Source organism: Hoplias malabaricus, chromosome X2 (genome assembly GCF_029633855.1).
Source record: "Hoplias malabaricus isolate fHopMal1 chromosome X2, fHopMal1.hap1, whole genome shotgun sequence".
In the NCBI taxonomy this organism is placed as follows: Eukaryota; Metazoa; Chordata; class Actinopteri; order Characiformes; family Erythrinidae; genus Hoplias; species Hoplias malabaricus.
In genome coordinates this window covers 48,376,650-48,404,244 of record NC_089819.1, presented here as the reverse complement: position 1 = coordinate 48,404,244, position 27,595 = coordinate 48,376,650, and the positions used below count along the sequence as shown (strand labels likewise).

Genomic DNA, 27,595 nt, shown 5'->3' with positions numbered 1-27,595 from the left:
TAATCATTCAGTTGACTTGCTCTTCTTGATTATTGTGTTGACGTGGGAGATTTTATTCATGTGGAAATACAGCACAGTACTGTGCGACACTTAGAGACCACCAGTCGGTTACTTCATTTTCACAAGATGTTCTGGAGATGTTTTGATTTGTTGATTTGAGATATCCATTAAGATGTCCACTGGGCGGCACGGTGGCGCAGCAGGTAGTGTCGCAGTCACACAGCTCCAGGGACCTGGAGGTTGTGGGTTCGATTCCCGCTCCGGGTGACTGTCTGTGAGGAGTTGGTGTGTTCTCCCTGTGTCCACGTGGGTTTCCTCCGGGTGCTCCGGTTTCCTCCCACATTCCAAAAACACACGTTGGTAGGTGGATTGGCGACTCAAAAGTGTCCGAATGTGTGAGTGTGTGTTGCCCTGTGAAGGACTGGCGCCCCCTCCAGGGTGTATTCCCGCCTTGCGCCCAATGATTCCAGGTAGGCTCTGGACCCACCGTGACCCTGAACTGGATAAAGGTTACAGATAATGGATGAATGAATGAATTAGATGTCCACTTCTTGAGGAGATATCCACATACACAAAAGTACTTTTTTTTTCTTTAAGTATATAGTAAAAAATACAGCGGTGTTGTGTCTCCTAACAACCGTGCAGAACCTGGTAGAACACTAAACCTGTTGGACTGGCTACCAGAGAGTCCACCCCTCAGTGTTGTTGGATGTTTTTAGGGATTTCTAATGCTGTGAGGCAATAAATGCAAGAGGATGAGAAAATATCTCTGTTTTTTTTTTTGTTTGTATTGTTTTGTTTTTCTCAGTTTTTTCCAGACACTGATAATAACTTAATTAACTGAACATAAATGACAGGTGGTCTCTGACCTGCACAGTGCTGTGTACATATGCATCAAATCAGTTGGATGCACTTTTTGTTAGTGTGTGTGCTGTCATAGTATTTAAGACGTTATTTAAGTCATTCATTCATTTGTTCTTATTTAAATCCCACGTCGTACTTGTGTTTGTCGTTCATTCGCCGAACAAAGATATCTAACTATAGGAGAGAAGCCTTTATATGGTCCATTTCACACGTAATGTTCCAGTCGACTTGCGTTTAACGATTGTTTCTCTTGTGTCAGATACCACCCGTGGGGACGTGAGCGTTATTTACAGCCAGACGCAAACCATACGGACGGCAGCTCCTTGTACTTTCTTCGCTCCCGTGGTTTTCTGGCAGTTATGAAACGAGTTATCAGCCCCCTGTGTCTCGGACATCCTTAAAGACTGGCTTGTCATATTTGCTGAAATAACCGATGCGGAGCGTGTCACGTCCAGTATCAACCTCTCGTTAAAGCCCTCTAAGGTTGCTATGGTAACTGCAGGTGTCGGAGTCCCCTTTCGTTCGACCCCGAGGAGCTAAAAAGAGCATGTTTTCAAACAAGCTACAGCTGTGATATGGCTCCAAATTGCATTCGTGGTGGTTACTGGAAGCATAAAGGTCACACCTACTTTCAGGAGAAATCAGACTGACTGACCAGTGTTTTGTCCAAGCTTCCTTCTCTCTTTCCCTCTATTCTCTGTAAAATGACGCTGACTAGGAATGATTCGTTAGAGCCGAGTGACCCCTGGTCGGTGTCAGCAGTCGAATTTGGTCGTGTGTTTCATGGAATTAACTTGATGTCAATGTTTTGCGATGATTGATAAAGGGAAAGCTTATGGTTAAAGTTTGGGTTGGGGGCGGGGTGTGAGTGTGTGTGTGTGTGTGTGCGTGTGTGTGTACGCTTTGACGTAAGGGTAATCGTGTGAACCTGGATGTTCCTGTGCTGTGTATTCGTGTTCTGACGTGGGATACCGGAGCATTTGAAATTATTTCTATATTTTTAGATGCGAAATACTGTGCTACAAGTGGACTTGATGTCGAAGTCGGATCTTATTATTATATATTTTTTTCCATTTCACATAAGCTGACATCTGCGCTCACTGCCTTAAACTTTCACTTACGTCTGTGGCATGTCCTACGAGAGAAAAAAAACAGCTTTTTAAGGAGATGTGGAAGAAATATTGTACAGTAGAACAATGTTGGTTTGTATAAAGTACTAAGAAAAAAAATATTTATTACATGCATTGGAAGAAATTGTTTACTTAATGAATGTTACCTGTTTATTTAGAGATGTTTAGATGTAATAAATGCATTGAGTTAAATTTGAAGGTCTTTTCATTTTGTTGTTTCAGTGGAGCACATTAAGTGGCAGTGAGTGATTACAGAAGCTGTGAAAACGGCATTTAACTACTCATACAAACCTGCTAAAGATGAAATTACAGGACACACTCATGGTTAATGGACATTCATTGTAAGTAAAAAGCCTACAATTGTTCAAGAAAACCTGATGGAAATACTGGAAGAACAAGCAGTACAGGTTCAGACTTACATAGTGCACTCTTTAGGGAGTAGGGAGCCATTTGAGATACACTCACTTCTATTAAATACCAGTGATCACTCAAGGCATCAAACTGGTTTCCTACCCTCCTCCAAAAGTTACATAGTGCTGTTTCTGCAGTGTTGAGCCTAGAGTAGCAACTACACAGGTTATATTCTCCATATGGCAGGTCAGTGGAGCATCACATTGACTTTGAAGCTGTAATTCATTCATTCATTATCTGTAACCCTTATCCAGTTCAGGGTCACGGTGGGTCCAGAGCCTACCTGGAATCATTGGGCGCAAGGCGGGAACACACCCTGGAGGAGGCGCCAGTCCTTCACAGGGCAACACAGACACACACACACACATTCACTTACACCTACGGACACTTTCGAGTCGCCAATCCACCTACCAACGTGTGTTTTTGGACTGTGGGAGGAAACCGGAGCACCCAGAGGAAACCCACACAGACACGGGGAGAACACACCAACTCCTCACAGACAGGAATCGAACCCACGACCTCCAGGCCCCTGGAGCTGTGTGACTGCGACACTACCTGCTGCACCACCGTGCCGCTGAAGCTGTAACGTAAAGGTAAAAATATTAAACAGTGTTCCTTTAAAACAGTTTTGGATCATATCTCAGAACCACTGACCCTCAGAGCCCTCTGGCAGCCTGGGACCCCATAAATCTTTATTTAGTGCCTCATCATATAGACTCTTAATACATCTGTACAGCCCTGACACACTGCAAGATCCATGTTTTTAACATCCTCAGTAAGTTCACTCACTACCACTGAGACAGACCTGCTGCCATCTTCCTGTAACACGTAATTCATAATGAATCCTTCACAACTCTAACTTTTAACCCTAGTATAAGTTAAACCCTAGGCACTAAGCACATGCGACATAAACAGCTGTGCCCAGGGAACAGTTGGTCCTTAAGTGCCTTACTCACTGCACTTCAGCTGTGGATGATGGCGGAGGAGAAAGTGCTGCCTGTTCATGTCCCATGGTGCAACATAACAATTGCTAATAAAAAACGAATGATATTGTTTTTGTGCTGCTGGGCGTTTAAGATGCCAGTAACACCTCTGTTGCTGCTCGGTTTAATCATCAGAACACACACTATACCAGAAGACGCTTGCACATGTCCCATATCACCACTATTCCAACACTCTATCGCCCAGACCCTTGAGTTCAGTGAAGTAATGAAAGACTGGGACGTGGAATAGTGTGTTTCTCACTGCAAGGTCTGTTTCCACCAGCAGATGGCAGTAAATACTAAATATCATGGACCTGCAATGTCTCCATGAAACAGGTTCAGATAACTCTCACTCTCAGAAAATCTGTCCCTGTGGTGGGGCTCTCAGTGGTATGTCTTATGACCTTTAAACCAGGAAAAGACCTGGGTCGTATTTTACTTTATTTGTAGGAGTTTCGTCCATCCATCCTTTGTCCACCGCTTATCTGGGTCTGGGTCTGGATCGCGGGGGAAGCAGTCTGAGTAAAGAAACCCAGACATCCCTCTCCCTAGCCACCCTTGGGATACCAAGGCGTTCCCACCTCAACTGGCTCCTCTCAATGTGGAGGAGCAGTGGCCCCACTCCGAGTCTCTCCCGAATGCCCGACCTCCTAACCCTATCTCTAAGGGAGAGTCCAGACACCCTGCGGAGAAAACTCACTTCAGCCGCTTCTCACCCGCGATCTCATTCTTTCGTCACTAACCAAAGCTCGTGACCATAGGTGAGGGTTGGGAGGGAGATTAAACGGTAAATTGAGAGCTTTGCTTTTCTGCTCAGCTCTCTCTTCACCACAACGGACCGATATAGAGCCCACATTACTGCTGACGCTGCACTGATCCGCCTGTCAATCTCCCGCTCCATCTTTCCCTCACTCGTGAACAAGACCCTGAGATAATTGAACTCCTCCACTTGAGGCAGGAGCTCATTTCCAAACTGGAGAGAGCACTCCACCCTTTTTTCCGGCTAAGTACCACGGACTCAGATTTGGAGGTTCTGATTCTCATCCCTGCTACTTGGCTGCAAACTGGTCCAGCAAGAGCTGAAGGTCCCGGCTCTTTGAAGCCAACATAACCACATCATCTGCAAAAAGCAGACATGGGATCCGGAGAGCACAGAACTGGACACCTTCCGCCACTTGGCTACGCCGAGAAATTCTGTCCATAAAGGTTATGTACAGAATTGGTGACAATGGGCAGCCCTGACGGAGCCCAACTCTAACAGAGACCAACTCTCTGACTTACTGCCAAGCGTACAAACCAAACTCTTTCTCTGTGTATATTCGGACCGGATAGCTCATAGCAAAGAGCCCAGTATCCTATACTCACTGAGCACCACCCACAGAACATCGAGAACATAGAGGGGTGTGCTGGAGAGTACTAATTCTGGGGACTTAATTTTGTTCTGCTGGGGGACTTCAACGCTCACATGGACAATGACAGTGAGACCTGGAGGGGGCATGATTGGGAGGAACGGCCCCCTGATCTGAACCAGAGTGGTGTACAGTTATTGGATTTCTGTACTCATCACAGTTTATTCGTAACGAACACCATGTTCAAGCCTAAGGGTGTCCATAAGTACGCCTGGCATCAGCATACCCTAGGCCTGCGGCCATGTGTTCTGGACACTCGGGTGAAGAGAGATGCTGAGCTGTCAACTGATCACCACCTAGGGACGAGTTGGATCAGATGGCGGGGGAGAATGTCGGAGGGACCTGTCAGGCCCAAACATGTGCTGAGGGTTTGCTGGGAACGTTTGGCAGAGGAACCTGTCAGAAAGTTCTTCAATTCCCACATCTGGCAGAGCCGCGAATGCATCCCGGGAAAGGCCGGTGACATTGAGTCAGACTGGGCCATGTTTCGGACCTCCATTTTTGAGGTAGCTGAACAGAGCTGTGGCTGCAAGGTTGTCGGTGCCTGTCGTGGTCGCAGGCTGTCAAGCTATAGAAAGAGTCCTATCGAGGCTGGCTGGGTCAAGGGACTCCAAAGGCAGCTGACGGGTACTGAAGAGCCAAGCGGCTTTGGCTGTTGCCGAGGCAAAAAACCTGGTTGTGGGAAGAGTTCAGTGAGGACATGGAAAACGACTTTCGGTCTGTTCCGAGAAGATTCTGGAAAACCATCAGGTGACTCAGGAGGGGAAAGGGCTTTCCACCAACACTGTATATGGTGGGGTTGGGGAATTGGTTACCGCCATTAGGTGGTAGAAGGAATACTTCGAAGATCTTCTCAATCCCAGCAGCACGTCTTCCACAGAGGAAGCAGAGCTTGAGGATCGCAGGGAGGGCTCGTCTATCACCCGGGCCAAGGTTGCAGAGGTAGTCAGAAAACTCCTTGGCGGATCCACCAAGTTCCTCAAGGCTCTGAATGTTGTGGGGCTGTCCTGGCTGACACGTCTTTACAACATTGCATGGACATTGGGGGCGGTTTCAACTTCAGATTCATGTGTTTTACTTTTCTACTCAAAACACTTAGTTTGTGGAAATGTAGAGATGTTTACCTTTCCTTCTGGAGAAAGAAATGTAATGGAAATTCAAGCTACACGACCAGGCGATAAGACCGCTAGTGTACCTTTTAGGGGACATTTACACTGTACCTTTAAATAACAACAACAAACTTGTAAGAGGGTTTTTCTAATAGTGAAAAAAAGCCAGGTCTGTTACACTTAGGCCAGAGGTCTCAGCTCCAGATATTAAGTCCATCTTTCCCTCCGCACACTGTAGGTTTCCAGTGCCAGAGGTAACAAGCAGCCCCAGATCATCACTGAGACACCAATGTGCTTCTCTGTAGACAGGGTGCTGTCTACATATGTTTTGTTCTTCCTCCTCCAGACATACTGCTGATACATACACTGGAAAAGTTCTAGTTTTGTTTCCTGGTCCACACAACAGACTCCCAAACTTCTGTGACTTATTCATATGGCTTTGAGCTGACTTTTCTTGTGCTTTTGTGTCAGTAGATGTGCACGTCTTGCATTTTGTGCATGGAGACCTTCAGCATTTTTCATGTGCCATACTGTTCAAACTGAAACATCAGCGCCTGCTACCACTAAATCTGGCTGCAAGTCTTTTGCCACATACTTTTGGACACATAGTGTTTACCCTTACTCACTGGTCACCGAGGTGTGCTTTATAACAATATTATAGGTCATCTGACTCTGTGCATATTTTTAGGCCCCATTTTCCTCATTCATGAAAGGTCAGGACCCTGACAGGCCACTGATATAGGGGCTGCTGTAGAACCACAGGCTGAGTGAGGATACAGGGAACATAAGGATGTGGCTAGTGGTCATAACTGTGTATACACTGCCTGGTGGACCCTTTCTATGTGTGTGTGTGTGTGTGTGTGTGTGTGTGTGTGTGTGTGTGTTTCAACTGTAATCTGCTCAAATATTTCTCCATCCACTCTGACAGGAAACAGCCACATCATTTTGCCCGAAGTGCAGTAGAGGAACTGAATATAAAGCTAACTCACACCAGCACTGACGTCTCACAACACAACACACCATAATACACCACACCACACCACACCACATTACAACACATCATAATACACCACATCGCAACACAACACACCATAATACACCACACCACAACACAACACACCATAATACACCACACCACATCACAACACACCATAATACACCACATTACAACACACCATAATACACCACATCACAACACACCATAATACACCACACCACAACACAACACACCATAATACACCACACCACAACACAACACAACATACCATAATACACCACAACACAACACAACACACCATAATACACCACACCACAACACAACACAACATACCATAATACACCACATCACAACACAACACACCATAATACACCACAACACATCACAACACACCATAATACACCACATCACAACACACCATAATACACCACACCACACCACATCACAACACAACACACCATAATACACCACAACACACCATAATACACCACATCACAACACAACATAATACACCACATCACAACACAACACACCATAATACACCACATCACAACACAACACACCATAATACACCACATCACACCACACCACATCACATCACAACACACCATAATACACCACATCACAACACAACATAATACACCACAACACACCATAATACACCACATCACAACACAACACACCATAATACACCACACCACAACACAACACAACACACCATAATACACCACACCACATCACAACACAACACACCACACCGTAATACACCACACCACAATACAACACACCGTAATACACCACACCACATCACAACACAACACACCATAATACACCACATCACAACACAACATACCATAATACACCACATCACATCACAACACAACACACCATAATACACCACATCACAACACAACACACCGTAATACACCACACCACAATACAACACACCGTAATACACCACACCACATCACAACACAACACACCGTAATACACCACACCACAATACAACACACCATAATACACCACACCACAATACAACACACCGTAATACACCACACCACAATACAACACACCATAATACACCACATCACAACACACCGTAATACACCACACCACATCACATCACAACACACCATAATACACCACATCACAACACAACACACCATAATACACCACACCACATCACAACACAACACACCATAATACACCACATCACATCACAACACAACACACCATAATACACCACATCACATCACAACACAACACACCATAATACACCACACCACATCACAACACAACACACCATAATACACCACATCACAACACAACACACCATAATACACCACAACACATCACAACACACCATAATACACCACACCACATCACAACACATCACAACACAACACACCATAATACACCACATCACAACACAACACACCATAATACACCACAACACACCATAATACACCACATCACAACACACCATAATACACCACACCACACCACATCACATCACAACACACCATAATACACCACAACACACCATAATACACCACATCACAACACAACATAATACACCACATCACAACACAACACACCATAATACACCACACCACATCACATCACAACACACCATAATATACCACACCACATCACATCACAACACACCATAATACATCACAACACACCATAATACACTACACCACAACACAACATAATACACCACATCACATCACACCATAATACACCACACCACATCACATCACAACACACCGTAATACACCACACCACAACACAACACACCACACCATAATACACCACACCACAACACAACACACCATAATACACCACATCACAACACAACACACCATAATACACCACACCACATCACAACACACCATAATACACCACATCACAACACACCATAATACACCACACCACACCACATCACAACACAACACACCACACCATAATACACCACACCACATCACAACACACCACACCATAATACACCACACCACACCACATCACAACACACCACACCACACCATAATACACCACACCACATCACAACACAACACACCACACCATAATACACCACACCACACCACATCACAACACACCACACCACACCATAATACACCACACCACATCACAACACACCACACCACATCACAACACACCACACCATAATACACCACACCACATCACAACACAACACACCACACCATAATACACCACACCACACCACATCACAACACACCATAATACACCACATAAAATCATAACACAACACACCATAATACACCACATAACATCATAACACAACACACCATAATACACCACATAACATCACAACACAACACACCATAATACACCACATCACATCACAACACAACACACCATAATACACCACATCACATCACAACACAACACACCATAATACACCACATCACATCACAACACAACACACCATAATACACCACATAACATCACAACACAATACACCACAATACACCACACATCACTGCATAAGACATCCCATGGAAAGAGCGTGTGTGTGTGTGTATATGTTTGTGTGTGTGTCCAGTGATTGGTCCGGCCCCTACGCATTTCACCAATCGCTGCGCGTGTGAAACGAGCCTCTCGGAAAGCGCGCGCCATAAGCAGGACCTCTGCGCTCTCTCGAAGTATTTGTTCCGCTCATGTAGCGCGCGCTGCGAGGGGGATTAACGGAGACGCAGAGCTCTCGTCGCCCTTCCGGCTTCATGGGTAACTCCGAGGTCAGGGCACCGGCGGCGGAGGAGGCGGAGGGTCAGAACCGGTCAGTGGACGAGAGAGAGGACCGCTTTCGGAGCCTGGAGGACATCGAGGTATCAGCGGACGGCAGCCCCGCGCTGAGGTGCCTGATCTCGGCCACATACTCGCTGGTGTGCGCTGCGGGGCTGGTGGGTAACCTGCTCGTGCTGCTGCTGGTGCGCGCTCGCCACCAGCGCCGGACGAACCGGGTGAATTTCTTCATCCTCAACCTGGCCGCCACGGACCTGCAGTTTGTGCTGACCCTGCCCTTCTGGGCCGTGGACACAGCGCTGGACTTCAGCTGGCCGTTTGGCGACGCCATGTGCAAGATCGTGCTCTCGGCCACGGTGATGAACATGTACGCGAGCGTCTTCTTCCTCACGGCCATGAGCGTCACGCGCTACCGCTCGTTGGCCTCGGCGCTCGCGGAGGGCGCGCCGGTGAGCCGCTGTTCGGTGCGCGGGGTGGGCGCGCTGCTGTGGGCTCTGGCCACCTTGGCCACGGCGCCCACCTCCGTCTTCTCCACCGTCAGCACCGTGGCCGGAGAGAAGCTGTGCCTCCTGCGCTTCCCCGAGGGCCAGCGTTGGCTCGCGGTGTACCACCTGCAGAAGATCGTGGTGGCCTTCGTGGTGCCCATGGCCGTCGTGTGCGTCAGTTACTTGCTCCTGCTTCGGCTCGTGCGCCGCCACGGCATGAAGCGCAGTGCCGAGCGCACCACGCGCGTGACCAGATCCGTGACACTGGTGGTGCTCGCTTTCTTCTTCTGCTGGATGCCCAACCACGCGGTCACGTTGTGGGGAGTGCTGGTAAAGTTCAACGTGGTGCGCTGGGACGGCGCGTATTACGTGGTGCACACGTACGTCTTCCCGCTGACCGTGTGCCTGGCGCACGCGAACAGCTGCCTCAACCCCGTCATCTACTGCATGACCCGCCGGGACTTCAGGAAGAAGTTGAAGGAGCTGTGGCTGAGGGACCACCCGAGACCAAGTGTCGGAGTGTTCAAGTCCCACTCGTGAGGCAGTGGTCACCGCTGGAGTGACCTCGCGAGGTCCATCTTTAAATAATGTGCAATACAACAACAACCAAAACATTAAAGCCATTCTCTCAGCTTCATTGGCCATTGTGTAGTTTTACAGTTACACAAAGTAGTCCGTTTGTGGCTCTGCATACTTTGTTTGCCCCCCTTTGCCCCTCCTTTGTGGCCTGGACCCCCACAGGACCACCAGAGGGCGAGGTATGTTTTGGATGATGGCTCTTTCTCAGCGCTGTGTGATACTGACGTAGCGGTGGGGGGTAATTCTGTAATAATATCTGCTTTGTGGGGGTCCTGACCTTTGAGGAACAGAGTTCATTCATTCATTAATTTATTCATACATTGTCTGTAACCACTTATCTAGTTCAGGGTCGCGGTGGATCCGGAGCCTACCCAGAATCACTGAGTGCAAGGCGAGAACTCACCCTGGAGGGGGCGACAGTCCTTTACAGGGCGACATGTACTCAAACCTATGGACACTTTTGAGTCACCAATCCACCTGCCAACATGTTTTTTTTTTTTTTTGGGATGCGGAAGAAACCCATGCGGACACTGGGAGAACACACCAAACTCCTCACAGACCCAGAGCAGGGCTTGAACCCACAACCCCAGGACCCTGGAGCGCCACCGTGCCCACCCAGGGTGTGATTGTAGAAATAAATAAAATGCTCCTGTATGGTCAGTGGAGCTGAGAGAATGGACAATGAATGTAGAAAAAGAAGGTTGTATTAATGTAAAGGCTGACTGGTCTACACAGTGCCGTGTAAAATTCAGAGACCACTCTTTTATTTTGTTTCCAAGCAATATATGAGGTCTATCTTTCATTCATTTAATTCTTCCTCTTCTCTAACCACTTCATCCTGATCAGGGTCGTGATTGGTCTGAAGCCTACCCAGAACCACTGGGGGTCAAGCCCGGAACCCACCCTGGACAGAGGGGTGTGTCCCTTTGCAGGCGCTACTCATTTTCAAGCCGAACTGAAACCTCTGCTACGAACTCTGATACCATTTAATTATCTAGTGCTATTATTTCCCCAAATAAATTTCACAATACGAGATCCATGTCCTTTCAGACCCACGGTGTTGAGCTGAGTGTCTTCACACAGTGGAGAGCAGGACACACACACCTTCGGATTTGTTTAGATCTTAAGTGAAAGTGTAGCTCTGTGTTTATCTGATGTTATTAGTGGAGGTTATGCACCAGGTGTCGACAACATGTTCTCTGTATATTATTTTTAATGTTTTGAACTCCAGTTTTGTAATTCCTCAGGAGTTAAATGAATGAAGGGTGTAGGGGTGGTCTCTGACTTTTGCACGTCTGTAAAGCCACTGACTCTGAAGTTTTCAGTCCTGATTCTGAAGCTTGTTGTTGGAGAATTGGTTCATTTCATCACTTTCTGTGTCAACAACCTTTATCAGTCCGATATGAAGGGGCTGGTGTTTTAAAAATGCAGCTGCAGGAAATAAATGCCTCGACACAAACGGACGAGGAAAGGTTTAAAGAAAATGCTTCAAAAATATCTAACGGCTTGAACAGTGAGAACGCTGAGTTCAGTAAAGGCACACGGAGCTGGGACATGCTTCCTGTCGTGTGTATCCCATGGGGCTGATAAAACCTTCTGCATGGAAGTGTGTTCGTGAGACTGTGCACAAAACAAGTGCAGAATCCAGCTGATCAAATCTGGACCGCTGTGACTGCCCTGCACCCTGTCAGTTCATGGAGTCCTCAGCAGTGTGAGCTGTTCCTGTCCGTGCCCCTACCCCTCCCCTGCGACTCTGAGGTGTGTATAAACTTCAGCATTTCTACATGAGTGCCAAACACACTCATACCAGTGTTACACACACACACAACCATGTCAGGTTTACTTCTGTGTTTGAATGGAGACGGTGTGGGGGCCTGATTATTTTGTGCAGAAGCAGATGAGCTATGGACCGAAGCTGTATAGTGCCCCTATATGCTGTCCACAAAATGCCCAGCCTTTGTTGTTTAAAGTAGATATCTAAGGAACTGTCAACTCAGGTATTGATTGATTGATTGATTTGGTACTGTACCTAAAGTCATATGCACACTGTATGTGCAAAAATGTCTAGACATCTCTTACTATTAGTGCATTCACAATTTAAAGTCGTATTTGTGGAAGCTGACATTCAGTCCCTTCACAGTCTGTGTAATCCACAGAAAGCCTGATATGAACACACTTGAGAGTCTAGGCTAATCAAGATCAGTGCTTAATGTTGATTAGAGGAGTGTACAGCCTCCCAGCATTGGACTGTGCATCTGTGGAACTGCATTATCTGAAGTGATGGAGCAGTGCTGAATACCACAGGGATACTCTGGAGTGGTGTTTGCAGTCCTTGGACCAGAACAGACATCAATACCTGACCTTGCTAATGGTGATGTGGCTGAATGTCATCAAAAACTCACAGAAATGTTCCAACGTCTGAGAAAATTAGCAACTGTTACTGCAGCAAAGAAGCACAAACTACCAATAACGTGCTTCGGTTGAGATAAGACACCACTGCATTGATGCTGGAGGAAACTGCAGAAGAAAAAACTACTTCTGCCAAGTTGTCAGAGCTGGAGGATGCCCTGCGACAGGCTTTTAGAGCCACAAACAGACAGTTATTCACGCTTGTGTTGATAAATCTGCAGTAAATGTTCTCAAAGTACTGATGGCAGAATGCCACGCCTTACAGGCTAATAGGACTCAGACTTTAAGGGATTCGTTTTGCATCAAATGTCAACACAGTTCATCCCTCAGATTCATAAAAGCAGAGGTCATTTATGGCACAGCATGGCTGCATCCCTGCTACACCTGCTCTGTTTGTGAATGATTTATAAATGGCTTAACTGTGCAAGACTGCAGCCCTCCAGTGTATGACCCCTGCAGTAGAGGACGACCACCGTAGTCACCATCAAATTTAAAACCTGAACTAAAATGATCTAAAACACATTAACAATAACGTGCAGTGGCTGAAGGAGGAATGCATCTGATTCTGTTCTTTCCTCTTCTCCATGTGTTCCTTTATTCTTTATCCTTTTTTCCAAATCACTGTGTTATAACCATGTTGTTTGTTTGTTTTTATTTCAATTTAAATTGATTGCTGCCCTCTCCATTATGTGGACGTTTATTTTATGACGAACGGATCAATAGAATGAATGTAATATATTAACACACAGTACGTTACAGGGGGTATTTTACTAGATCTATAAACTCTCTGCCTAATTCATGTGTTAAGATGTGAACAAAGATGTTCAGAGAAGTTTGAAATTTGTGAAATTGTGAATTATAGACACGTTTACTGAATCTGATTTCCTAAAAGTGGTGGTGATAGGATCCAGGGGCTTTGCCCGAGATGCCTGATGTCTGACCTCTGGCCTAGATTTGGATTTTGGAGATCTGATATTATGAAAATGTTCAGATTATATATAATTTAAATATTCAGATAAGGGCGGCACGGTGGCGCAGCAAGTAGTGTCACAGTCACACAGCTCCAGGGACCTGGAGGCTGTGGGTTCAAGTCCCGCACCGGGACGTTGGGTGTGTTCTCCCTGTGTCTGTGTGGGTTTCCTCCGGGGGCTCCGGTTTCCTCCCACAGTCCAAAAACACACGTTGGTAGGTGGATTGGCGACTCAAAAGTGTGTGTGTCACACTGTGAAGGACTGGCGCCCACTCTGGGGTGCGCTCCTGCCTTGCTCCGGTTAGGCTCCGGACCCACTGTGACCCTGAACTGAATAAGCAATTACTAGCAATGAATTATTCATTCATTCATTATCTGTAACCGCTTATCCAAGTCAGGGTCACAGTGGGTCCAGAGCCTACCTGGAATCATTGGGCGCAAGGCGGGAATACCTTAAAGTAATGTTTCACCAGGCCATTGTGTCCCACCATTCACCAGTGTGTCCATAACCATGACACATAGTGTCTTTCTGTTTGGTGGATTATAGACAGGGACCTCACCCAACTGAGACGTCTGGTTCCATTCAGCACAATGGAGAAAATGAAGCCTCTCACATCACATCACTCTAAAGGTCTTTGTTTCTATCTCAATAATTTAATCATGCAGAGAAAATAAGGAAGAATATCACCAAAAACAATGAAGTCAATGAATTTCCAATGAAGTCACCATTCTGAGATATGACTTTTCATTATGACAACAGGGATAACAGGAAAAAACAAAACAAAACCCAACATTTCTGTCAGTTCCCACCCTGCAGTGGTTCTCTCCCACACGCTCACAGCTCCGTTTCATTCTCGGCTCTCTGAGAGATTGATGGACACCCCCTACAGATACACCTCCTGTATCTAGTGATATCTACTCTGGAAGGATATCTAGCCACACCAGGCAGACACCACACATCTCTTTCTGGAGAGAACCTAGCTTCGAGCTTTGAGACGTGCCAGGGCGTTTCACTAAATCTCCTTAGTGCCGCCAGCGTCAACTTAATTGCAAGTTAATCACTGAAGGAGCTGAGTGTTCAGTGTTTTATGTCTGAGTTGAGGTCTGGCTAAGTATAAATGGCAAAGGTCCAGATCACACACAGCTGCTGTTAAGGGTAACTGATACAGCAGCTCACACACATGAGCCCTGCCTCTGGTTATTATCACACTAGTCTGAGTGGATTGAAGCCCACAGCAAAACACATCTTTAGAACCAGTACATTTATTAGACACCTGTGAGTCAGCACTGAAATATTTTTAGAAGCTGTAGAGCTGCACAGGTTAATAAAGGAGAAAGACACCTCCATCCTCTTGTGTACCACTGCAACATAATAAAAGACCACTGAAATGGAGGCCGTAGTTTAACCACAACCACCGCAGACCTCATGGTAAAGGGTACATCCACTAACTTTTCAAAATTCCCTCATAAATTAAGATGTAAACAAACACACAGAGGGGGGTGATGTGAAAAAAAGCCGTTTTAGAGAACGTATTCACAGTGGTTGTGAATGGAACCAGACTTCTGAAGGGTTCATTTGACCTTCAGACTGAATCTCCTACATTTATTGCATGAAATTGTTATGCAAATGCGGAAAAACTGAGCTGGGAGTCTGGCCTAAAGCGAGTTTTGTAAAATGTATTCATGGTGTAGAGCCACATGCAGAATGTTGCGAGGCAAAGTAGTGTGAGTTGGACTAATGTTTTTAGACACTTATGAAGCCTCAGAAAACCTGTGGGTTCCCTGGTTGTTTAGATAATAGTAAGATGGCGTAGACCATGTGACCCCTGGCTCCTATTACCACTTAAAGAAATTAAAGTGATTACGTCTCTGTAATGCATTAATATTCATAAAAACTCAGACCTTGTTTACATTTCTGACCTTAAACCATGTCAAAATTTAAAAAAATAAATAAAAATCAATGGATGTCCACTTTAATATTTGCCCAATGTGGTAAAGACTTTTCACTGCATTTAAAAATAATGCATTTGCTTTTCAATGGCCTGTACTTACTGGAATAAATGCTATGTGCTGTTACCTCTGGATGAGCCTCACTCATACATTACTCCACTGCTTGCTCAGATTCCATACCTTTTAATGTGAAGTGATGTGCCCATTGGGATAATGACAGTGCACAAATGCTTAGTGGTTTTTCTTTTCTTTCTTTCTTTCTTTCTTTTATTTTTTTTAATAAAATGCTTTTACTCGTGTTCGTTGTTTTTCTTTTACTGACTTTTTATGAGAGTGTGGATCTTTATCGTGCCCATTATTCTGCACTTTCTATAGCAAACCTAACAAAAGCCACAGTCGGTGTTCCTGTGAAGACTCGGTCCTTTTACATGGTGGAATTACATGTTTCAGAGTTGCTGCTCATTTCCTGATGCTCCCTCTATTATGTCCACCTATATCCATTAAGCCCTGTGCTCTAGATAAGAAAACTCATGACCATGAAATTGAATTGCGGCTTTTTCCTCAGGGACCCTTTAGTTCCAGCTGTGATGCCTGTGATGTGATACGCTCTCGGAGAGGTTTACTTCTGGAGTTCAGGAGACTGTTTCACTCCTAAATTATGTCTTCATATCTCGGGCCCCCCCTAGACATGGTGGGTATTTTGTTGCAATATTTTTTAATATTTTTTTTTTCAGATGTTCACACAATAGCTCATTGGTTTATATTTAATAAACTGACAAAGCAGAAACACTGGTGTTAATATCTGCAGCGTTAAACATGCCCCACAGGGAAGAACGATGCTGCAGTCAGGAGCAGTTCTGTGTGATAATATACAACAGCTTTTTAAACCAACAATAATCAGCCTTCTGCTCAACATCAAAACACAGTCTCTCCCACCCACCATGATTCGGATCTGTGTTCCCGTCTTTATACCTGCTGGTGGATCCTTCCCCAGGTGTTTCCTAGTAGGAGGATGCTGATCGGTAATCCTTGAACCAAATTGAGTGCGAGAGGAGTTGTTTTGCTTCAGCCACACCTCAGCTCAAGGCCTGGCTACGAACTCAGCCTCCTGGGATACATTATCGCTTCTTCCCTGGAGCACGGCCAGCAGCAAGGCTTTAGTGAGCCTCCGTCCTGCCTCCGGAGCTCCGGCCACAGCAGCACATGCAAAAGTTTGGGAAATTCCTCGCTGCCATGCGGAGGTTTTGCTTTGCCTTTCTTGTCAGTGAGGGGATTTGCTTACTTTGCTTGAACATCTGCATTCACTTGTGTTATCTTAAAGATACACCATGCATAAAGTAATCATTCTAGCTGTCTAGCTAACTATCTGGAACATATCTCATGTAACTGGTGCCATGACGCAATGTAAGGTGTCTGCCAGGTGTGTACAGGGAAAAAGCAAATACAAAGTGTATATGCAATGCCAGCAGTAACGTGGCCAGTTGTGAAGACACTCATATTTCTGTTGGATGAATACTAATTTCATGGTGTTCTTCAAAGCCAGCCTAAGACATTGAATAATTAAAAAAAAAAAAAAAAAGATTCTTCGCAAGCTGAATAATTGAGAGGGAAGTTAGACCGTACCAAGTTATTTGAGTTTGTGGAAAAGGCTTGTGACCTTGCACAGCTTCATTTTTGTTTTATGTCCACAGACATTTGACTCTGAAAAATGCACTCTGAATATCAAACCCCCCCAAAAAATAAGCATTCTTGGCAGCAATGCTGTATGTGCTGGGTTTAATGACAGTAACATAATATTTTAGATTATATTTATATTTTTATATTTAACTCTCAAAATAAAATGCTGAACCATTGGCTTCCCTTAAAATATTTCAGCTGAATCATTCATTTAGTTTTTCCTTAAAATAACCATCCACTGACAGTGGCTGCTCTAGGAATCAAACCTGTTCTAGCGCCTTTGTTTTTTAACAACAACACAGAAACAAATTAGACACAGTGTTAAAGCTCCGACGCCGCTGGTCTACAGTGGGTGGCTGAGTTCATGTCCAGTCTGAATGCTTCACTGGTGCTGACCTGAGGGTTTTTGACAGGATAATCAAATCCCTTCTTCCTCATCACACCAGCGCAGAATCAGACACTGGGCAAAACCATGGCAACCATGATTTCTATAGCAAATATGAAAACCACTCAAGGATAAAGTAGTTTAATATCAGAGGACTCACCGCAGTAACTCCATAGTGCACTATTCACCCAAAGCCACGAGGAAGCCAGACTTCGTGCAATTGATATTAGTGTATTTCCTACAGCGTGATGAGGTATACAGGGCATCCAAACATTAAATATAAACCAGCAAAGTTAACTTTACAGGAGAAGGGGAAGGAAAAAATAATGCTAATTCGAATGTAATGAAAAATAAATACAATTATGTTTCATTCCAAACAGTTTTTCGTTCTTCTGTGGGTTCAGTCATTCAGAAAAGCAGCTGGAGTTTACATTAGATCCAGATTTAGTTTAAGTCCGAGGATGATGGCCCACCTGTATGATATTCAAAAAGGAGCAAGCACAAGATTAACTGACTGTTGGGTCTGTTTTACTGGACTCTTGAAACTCTGCACTTCTTTGATGCTCATGTTGAGAGACAGCAGCAATGCTCTCCAGGTGCAGCCAGCTTGAGAATTTTTAGCACTCCTTTGCATGGACCAGTGAAAAAATGCAAACAGCTGGCTGGCAGATCAGCAGCCAAATACAGGTCCACTTACAGTCATTTTCAAGGGTTCAAATGATTGACAGCAACAAACTTTAACCTCCAAGTTATTGTTTCATTTCAAATCATAATGCAGTATGAGTAATGAACCAAAACACTATAATGTAACACTTTCCACTTAACCTACTTACACACTGTAGTGTGTCCTGTTGGGATTTATCTCTGTTTTGGAGATCTAGTTCCAACTTTGCTTTGAAGTGCTGTGACCAGAAACGAGAAAAGTAGCCAGTCTTGACTCACGGCCCCAAGAGGGAATAATTTAACCCCTCATTTGTTCTCAATGAGGCCAGAAGGGGGCAACAAATGTCTTGAGTAGCGTATGACCACAACTAGGCTTAACTTTCCATAGAACATGTTTATGAATTCAAACATATATCTACTGACGCAGGCTTTGAGCGTATAATTATTCCTTTATTTTAATAATAATACAACATTAATAATGTTTCAAGAATCTTATCATAATTTAAGCGGTTTCTACAGACAGACCGATGCCCTCTACAGGGTGTGTTCCTGCCCCACAGCACCTTGAACTCTATGAACGGTTACAGAAAATTAATAAATAATAGAGCTGTACAGTGAAAATCAAGATTTTTAACATAGTTAACATCTGTGTGGAGCAGAGGTGGATTATAATGAACAAGAACTGACAGGCTGGAACTGAAAAAATATCATAAAATTAACCGCCTGTGCAATTTTATGGCACACGGTCAGCAAAGAAATATAAATGGAGCATTGAATTTAATATGTTCCTTAAACAAAGTTTTAAAAAAATCAACAAAAGTTTGGTCTTCGACTGTGTCCGCAGGCTGTTCTGGGGAAGAGCTGGGATTTATTTAAAACCTGCTCCTCTCAGGTGAAAGTAAACCGCCACTCGCCCGACAGCGTCCCGCCCATTCTCAGGTAAAGAATACGTCACAAACTCTCAGGTTGTTCCCGGCTTTCCAAGCCAAGCGCCAACCGACGAGGAAGTCCCGCCCATGCTAACACCTGATTGGCTGCTGGTCATGCAGTTCAGTGAGGTTTCGGGCTCCCATTGGTTGAGAGTCGTGCCTGTCTCAGGACAGGTTCAGCGTCTGTGGTGAACGCATCAGGTGAAAATCGCAGTTACTAGTTTGAGGAGAAAAGAGGAAATTTCTGTTCAAGATTCATAAAGGGCAAAGTGTAAACAGACTCCGTATTTTATTATTTTTTAGTGAGTAGTTTCGTTTTAACGCTCGGGAAATCTTATTCAACCAAAGAGCAACAATGAAGAGCCTGAAGTACCGCCTGAAAAAGCACGAAGTTACTATCACAGTGAGTTAAAGTTGTTTTTCTAGATGGTTCTGTCCCAAACTGCTACATTCTGTCATGATATGGGCTGAGAGGGCGAGGGACTTGGTTTCTGTGGGCGAATGTAGATTTTTTGTTTAGTCACCACAACGCTTTCTGATTTGTTCACGTTATCCGCAGTGTTCACACACGAGGCTCAGATTTAGTGAGTTTATAGCGTGTACTGGTAAACAATATTAAACAGCCGATTAAAATAAACAAGAACAGACTCGACCTAAAATTCGTGGTCGTTTCACCAGGAAAACCCCTCGACATGTCCTCTTATATTAGCTTAGGGAGTCAGTAGAAGTTAAACTTTATCAGTTTTTGCATCCATAACTCGTACACAGCGTTTGTACGTTATTCAGCCCCATTCGCCTACATTTAACCCTAGTCTGTGGTTAGTTTTTCAGAGAACGGTTTATTAATTGATACACAGTTTTATGAATTACAACGTTTTCTTTCTTCCAAACTGTAATACATTGAGTTGAATCTTGGTTTTGCACTGCATTCCTCACTCTTTGTCTAAAAAAAACACAATAAATCAATCTACAATACATAATAGTTTACAAACACATGTATTAAACCTAGCTTGAGATAAACATTTCCTTTGAACAGAAGTGCTTAAATGTTCTTTTGGACATTTGGGGTTGAATTTGTATGTGAGAAAACCTGTTGCTCCACTTTCAAGGCTTTCTACTTGGATAAAATGCAAAGGGGTACGCTGGCACAAGACAGTTACTGAGATTTAGACACAGCTCACTGTTCCACAAGCCTGGTGCTTGCACCCTTCTTGAATTTACATGTGAAAGAAACTCAGCTCTGATCTTTCAGTGGGACCCAGCAGGCCAGCAACTGAAGGGCCTTTTGTGTGAGTGTTGTATTGAATGGGGGAAAGGCTCTCTCTACATTTCTTTCTGTAGTGGTTTATGCTGTTCCTTATGCCCTTTCCCCATCTCCTGCTTTATGATTGTTTTCTTAATTTCTTGAGCCTTTGCATCGAAGAACTGTATGTGGCATATGATTATTTTCCAATTAAAAACACGTGTCTCCATTTTTGTCGATTTTTAGTTTAGTAAATCATTTAAAACAGCAGCTGCCACTTCACGCGGTGTGAACATTTCCTGATGAATGGATCAATAGAAGTGTTCCAAAATGACTTGGAATCAAATGACTTTTTACATTCACTTCCACTGAAAGTTAACAAGTTTTTTTTCTTTCTCTTGTAAAATTGATGTTTTGATAGTTACATGTTTTAATTAGACAGGTTTGATGTAAAAAAAAAAAAAAAACAAAACTGACTGGATAAGCAAGGCCTGCTACTAAATGTTTAAATGGCTGTTATGGATCCACATTGCAAAAGTTAATAAAAAATAAATGGTGTCTCACTATATTCAAGAATCCCTGATCTGCAGCTGAAGGCTGAGGTGTTGTGGTTTATGCAATATTTTCTTCTCTGGGCTGTGACCATGCCTTTGGTTTCCATACCCTAAGAAGTGGGAAATTGCCCCATTTCCATCATTTTAAGAGCACATGATGTTCAGGATGGATTAGACTGCTTGAGGCCAGTTGTCGCGATTGTCAAAATTGCAGTAAAACCACATGAGCAAGGTCAATTCCCATGCTGAGACAAATTATAGGAACAGCAAAATGTACAGCAAGCAGATATGAAGGAATATTGATCATGGTCAGGATTTTTCATGTTGTTGCTATGCAGGAATTGAAGTGTCCCCAAAATGGAAAAAAAGCGATACAGGAAAATGAAAACAACCTTAAAATTTTACATGAGGTGAAGTTACAATATTTTGTCATTTTAAAGGATGATTTGGGTATTTTTTTTTGTTTCTGGGGCTCCTCTTAGTGTTATGAAAGTTTACAGGCCTGTTCTGAAATAAATTGGGAGGGTAGGGAGTGGGTGGTTTTACAATTACATAGTGTGGTTTCTGCAGTGCTGTTTCTAGAGTAGCAATGATAGAGGCTCTGTTCTCTCTATTACAGTTCACTGAAGCATCACCATGGGTTTGAAGCTGTAATTTTAATGTGAAAATTTTATGTGGAGGTCTATGACACTCTTTCCTCTTTGTACATTCATCAGTGTATGCATTGCTTACTCAACCCTGGGCTCTCAAGCTGAACTGAACTCTTGCTCATTTTCATTTAGAGCAAAACTATGTAAGACTTGGCATTTTTGCTCTTGGGCTTCCTGTACAGTTGCAGAGTGTAATTCACTTTAACAGCACAGTCATGAAATCAGGTCTGTCCCTGTTATTACAAGCTACCTGAGATAGCACAACTTTGAGATGTCAGGCAAACCCCTAAAGCTCTGTGAAAATGGTTTGACTTGACTCATGATTACAAGCTTTTTTTTTTAAAGTCATAACTTAATAGTCCACCAAGAAGAATGCCATTCTTTTTTCTCTGTTAGCTCACACCAAAAGATAAAATATGTTTGTGTGCTTGAAATTGGTCTAATATGCTTCTAAAGTCCTAGTGTCTGTAAATGGCTAAAACAAGAGTCTTTGTCCTGCTAGACTCATGGCAGAGAATATCTGGAGTTTATAGAAAATGAATGAATGTTGCTCTATTCCTGCTCCACTGGTGGATAATGGAGATGACTAACTGCATTACTGAAAGTGCTACAAAACAAAACACCTTGAGTTACAAATGAGTTTCTGTGGTAATAAAAACAGTGAAGTTAAACTTCAGCCACCTATTACACAACAGTCATTTTTCTCCCCTCAAATATACCATTCTACCTTAAAGGCTAAGCACCACTTAATGGACCTCCATGAATATTTCACATTATTTTAGTTACTGATATATATAAGTATGAATTAAAATGAAAATATCATGCTTTTTTTGCTTTAAAACTGACAGTTTTATTAAATTGACGTAAAAACCCGAGCTCGCTACAGAAATTTTTGAACGCAACCGTGACGTCACTGGTGGTCAACAGCTGAACGAAGCCGCGGTAAAACACCGTTATGACTGACTGTTATGACAGTATCTAGCTAAATAACCAACATTATTCATGACAATAGCCTAGCAATAAGCTAAACTCAAATGTAGAGGTACCGTTATTCTTGTAAATGTGATCGAAGTCGAACTCGAATTCATCCGACACTATAAACCTCCGTAATGCAGCTACGTAGCCGAGTATAATCTGAGCCCCCGAGTTTAGCAAGTCAAGCTAACGTTAACTAACACCAACTAAAACAGGCGAAGTGAGTGTCCTTACCCTGTTTACCTCCATGTTACAGAGGCTCTTGAACACCTTTCGTTGGTGTCCTTACATGCCCATATTGTTGGAAAAGCGCCAGTGAAATGAGCTACAGATAACGGAGTGAGCGGATGGTCCTTTCCAAAGTGCCCGTTTAAAGGTGACAAATTTAGTCAATTTTCTGGATATTTTGGGATCTTTGGGCCATTTGTGCACAGATGTCCCAGTGTACATTGAATTTTGCAGCCAAAAACAACACACCTTTTCATCATTTTGTGTTAAATTAACTGCAACTTCTAGAGTTGTTTCTCTACAGTTTTTAAACCTTATTCCTTGAATTAGTAAGAAATAACATGTTTTCTGACTATTAATAAACACAAGTTAGGAACTCAAATTCCACTGTATTTATTTGTTTGACACTTTCATAGAGCTGGTGCTTAGCCTTTAAAAGATGCAGAGGTTCTGAACATAAACAAAGACGACAGCGTTACCACACAAACGTGGATGTCCCCAGAAAATGACGGTTTGAAATAATGGTTACATTTCTTTCATTGCCATGTATTCACATTGCCTCCAAAAACAAAACCATTGCCATAAAACAAACCTGTGTAAGCAGTACCCCGCTGTGTTGAATTACACCACTGCTCTATGTACACAGCCAACGATTCCCAAAAATATTAGGTTGCTAATTTTTCTGAGAAACATGAACAAACATTACTAATTATTTGCATAAAGTTTATTGCTGTTAGAATGGCATTTTTGCGCGTCTTATGTAATACTTTTCTACTTTTATAAAAATATTAAATTAACCAGAAAGTGTTCAGATTCAGATAAGATACAAGTGCCATTGCCAACTAAGTGGCAATATACCTCTAGTTTATTCATGAAATATAGTACAGCAGCAGTTGACATAATCTACTCCTGCTGGCCTTGACATATTATTTTCCACAATTTTTGAGTAATTTATGGGTAGTATTTATTATTATTTTTTAAAACATTGTGAAGCAAGTTAATGTGGACTGTTATTTCGCATGCTGTCTAACTAATTCATATGCAAAAAGCCTTATAATAATGGGGTTGGACTCCCTGTGGTCACTGATTCGGCTTCAGTCAGCATTGCACATGTATTAGGTTCTAATATCACAGAGGTTTGGATACAGAGTAAACAACAGCTTGATCCAAAGACACACAGGAAAGAAAAATAGATCTTTGCAAAATAAGCAGATAGACCGGGCAGACAAAGAAAATTACATTTTGGGATTAAGTCTTTCTCTTAATGAAGTTTCAGAACATACACACACACACACACACACACACAATTTTGAGCAGAGATAACGTGTAATTGCAAATGCTCTAATGGTTTGTTAAACAGTGCTTAAGTGACTCTTAATGGACAGTTTTCAGATCTGTAGTGTTGCACCAGTTATCAATTTTTCATGGCTGACTTTGATTCCTTTATAGTCCAGTACACCCTCTCTTTAAAAGAGGATTTATATGGGAAGTAAGACAGGGCTGACTGTGACAGATCACAATGAAGCTATGGTATTTTTCTAAGTGTGTCAGAGCTCCAGCATTCATGCAGCGCGAGTGCCCTTATTTTAACTCTTTATTTACGTCATGAATCTGCAACATGATGCGAGCTAAAGAGCAAAAAACTTGTCAGATTTGGTTTTGATTTATTTTTTTTTTAATTCTCATATTCCCTCAGCTTAAATAGCTTAGATATGTAAAACAACAATATCCTGTTCATAGAGTTGTTTTTGTATCTTGTGGAATTTGAGTGATCCTATTAAATATATGGAGCTTTAATAAAGTTAAGATTTGTTTATCCAGTAGTTACTTTGTTGCTTCTTTGTGGGTAATGATTATTTTTTAATTTGATAATGAATATTTAATTTCAGGCATACAACAGATCGTATGATATTGTGTTCTAAATCCTACAGTTCTTAACAAGGTTCTAACCTGTGCTACAGCCATGCTACATGACACTGCTGTTAGTGAGTCTGATCATATAACAGTGAACAAAGGAGGATGGGACACACCCCCATTCCCTTTCCAGAATGCGGCGGCTTCATGCTCTGCGTCCTCAGTTGCTCCCTGAACGTGGGCTGAATTTCCCCATTCTTCAGTTAAAGCTCACTCAGCTTGCAGTGAGTGTAGGGTGAAAAATGCTATGATGACAAGATCCGAAACTTCTCCAGGCTTTATACATCTGTTCAGAACTCTCTGCACTGGCATTTTAACATGTGTAATGTTTCAGCGTTCCACTGTGGCAGGAGGAGGAGCAGATATGAGAGTTCTGAGTTCAAGCAGAACCTCTCCTCTGACAGCTAATGAGCCAAAAACATATTTCACTTGATATTTGACATGCTTGCGTCAGCCGGATAAGTGACTGCTCATGGTGTTATCAAGTGTATGACAGAGTTTTACAGAAGTAGAGACTTTTAATTAGGGGTGTGCATCTCTCCAATAAATGATGATCCGATACATATGTCTGTACATGTGGTACGATTAAACTCAGAAACAATATGTTTTAAATGGGATTTTGATACTATTCAGTTTACTATAATAGGATGTGAAATAATACGGTAGTTTCTTGTTTAAAGGAGATGATCATTTTACATTATGATTCATAAGTTATTTACGTAAGTTAATACTAACAATGCAATGTGTTTTTGCTTGCATTCAAATAGATTAATGAAATACTAGAGAACAGGTACAGTGTTGTATTTGACATGTGAATTCAGAAATATGGTGTGTTCTCCCCGTGGGTTTCCTCTGGGTGCTCCGGTTTCCTCCCACAGTCCAAAAACACATGTTGGTAGGTGGATTGGCGCCTTCAAAGTGTGTGTGTGTGTGTGTGTGTGTGTGTGTGTGTGTTGCCCTGTGGAAGGACTGGCGCCCCCTCCAGGGAATATTCCCGCCTTGCGCCCAATGATTCCAGGTAGGCTCTGGACCCACCGCGACCCTGACTTGGATAAGCGGTTACAGATAATGAATGAATTCAGAAATATGTCTTGTTTATTAAAGTAACATATTGCACTGAAAGAACTTTATAAAGCCCCTCTGGCAATGAAAAACAAACAATATTCAAGTTCACTATAGGCACGAATTAGAGCCTAAAACTTTCAGAGGTCTGTGTAGCTTCAGATCAAAGAACAATGAGCTACTGAAGTAGAACATAAAATCTCACAAGACATCCTTTAGGAAAATTGAAAATGGAACATAAAGTGGCAAATTGCAAATATTCATATACAACACTCACCAAGGGAGTGTTGAGGCTGGTTGTACTTCAGTGTGACTTTGCATTCTTTGCAAAGAGCAATGGTTTTGTCTAGTTTTCCGTTCCTCGTGTGAAAATCCTCAAAATTTCAATTTTAAGCTTGGCCAAGCGTTGTGTATAGCATCGGACAATATATGAGAGAGAGAAATGGATAAAACTGGTAAATATTACTTTGTTTAGCTGATATTTTCTCTCATATTGTCTTCTCAAAATCACATTTTCCATGACTGACAGTGTTTTTTTTTTTTTTTTAATTAACTGTAGTTTGTATTTTTAGGAAAGAAAAACAACAAAGTTAACTTTGCCTACATTGATTTACAAAACTTGTAAATGACATTTCACTAGACCTCATCTGTTATAAATAAACCTGCATGTCATGTCAAGTATTCATATGCATTCCTATTCATACAGGTGCTTAGAGAGAGAGAGAGAGAGAGAGAGAGAGAAAACACCAAACCAAAAATGTTTTAAATCGGGCCCTAGGCCGGTTCATGCTAAAAATAGACAGATTCAGGGGTCTGTGTACTGATGTATTCGCATTGTTTAAGTCAAAACCGGATATCTGATTCAGATCGGTTGTTTTTTTACACCCCTAGTGTCGAGGGCTTTTATTAAATTAAATGATGTAGTTTTAATGTCACTGCGCCCAGTGATTCTGGGTAGGCTCTGGATGCACTGCGACCCTGAAGTGGATAAGTACTTGCAGACAATGAAGGAATTAATGAATTAACAAGATAAGCAGGTGTTATAATGTACAGATTATAGAGAAGTCCAGTCTTAGAGGTTCCTTCTTAGAGGTTATTGGCTTTGATCTGATCTGATCTGATCTATAACTTTTTACATTACATGTAGATTCGTTAAACTTTTAAAAAGTGGTAAAATGGAGTAACTGACTCATATTTGGACAATAACAGGGAAAGTTAGGATCATTTTT

The 27,595-nt window shown here is 42.9% G+C and overlaps 2 protein-coding genes across 3 annotated transcripts in view; both read left to right on the top strand.

Annotated features, from left to right (window-relative positions):
• Nucleotides 1-9,671: 9,671 nt before the first annotated feature.
• On the top strand, nt 9,672-10,718 carry LOC136677409 (relaxin-3 receptor 1-like). The gene has a single exon (XM_066654929.1). It carries the CDS (start codon nt 9,672-9,674, stop codon nt 10,716-10,718), a length of 1,047 nt encoding a protein of 348 aa, XP_066511026.1.
• Nucleotides 10,719-19,946: 9,228 nt separating this feature from the next.
• The window catches only part of LOC136677144 (uveal autoantigen with coiled-coil domains and ankyrin repeats-like), a 54,046-nt gene continuing 46,397 nt past the window's right edge, over nt 19,947-27,595 (top strand). For both annotated transcript variants that reach the window (XM_066654576.1, XM_066654573.1), the window contains exon 1: nt 19,947-20,143. In XM_066654576.1, the coding sequence (XP_066510673.1) occupies nt 20,096-20,143 (48 nt within the window). In that variant the 5' untranslated portion in view covers nt 19,947-20,095. The remainder of the gene's footprint in view (nt 20,144-27,595) is intronic.

Excerpts from the sequence above, each read along its gene's own strand:
- LOC136677409 (XM_066654929.1), top strand. The coding sequence starts at position 9,672 with ATGGGTAACTCCGAGGTCAGGGCACCGGCGGCGGAGGAGGCGGAGGGT.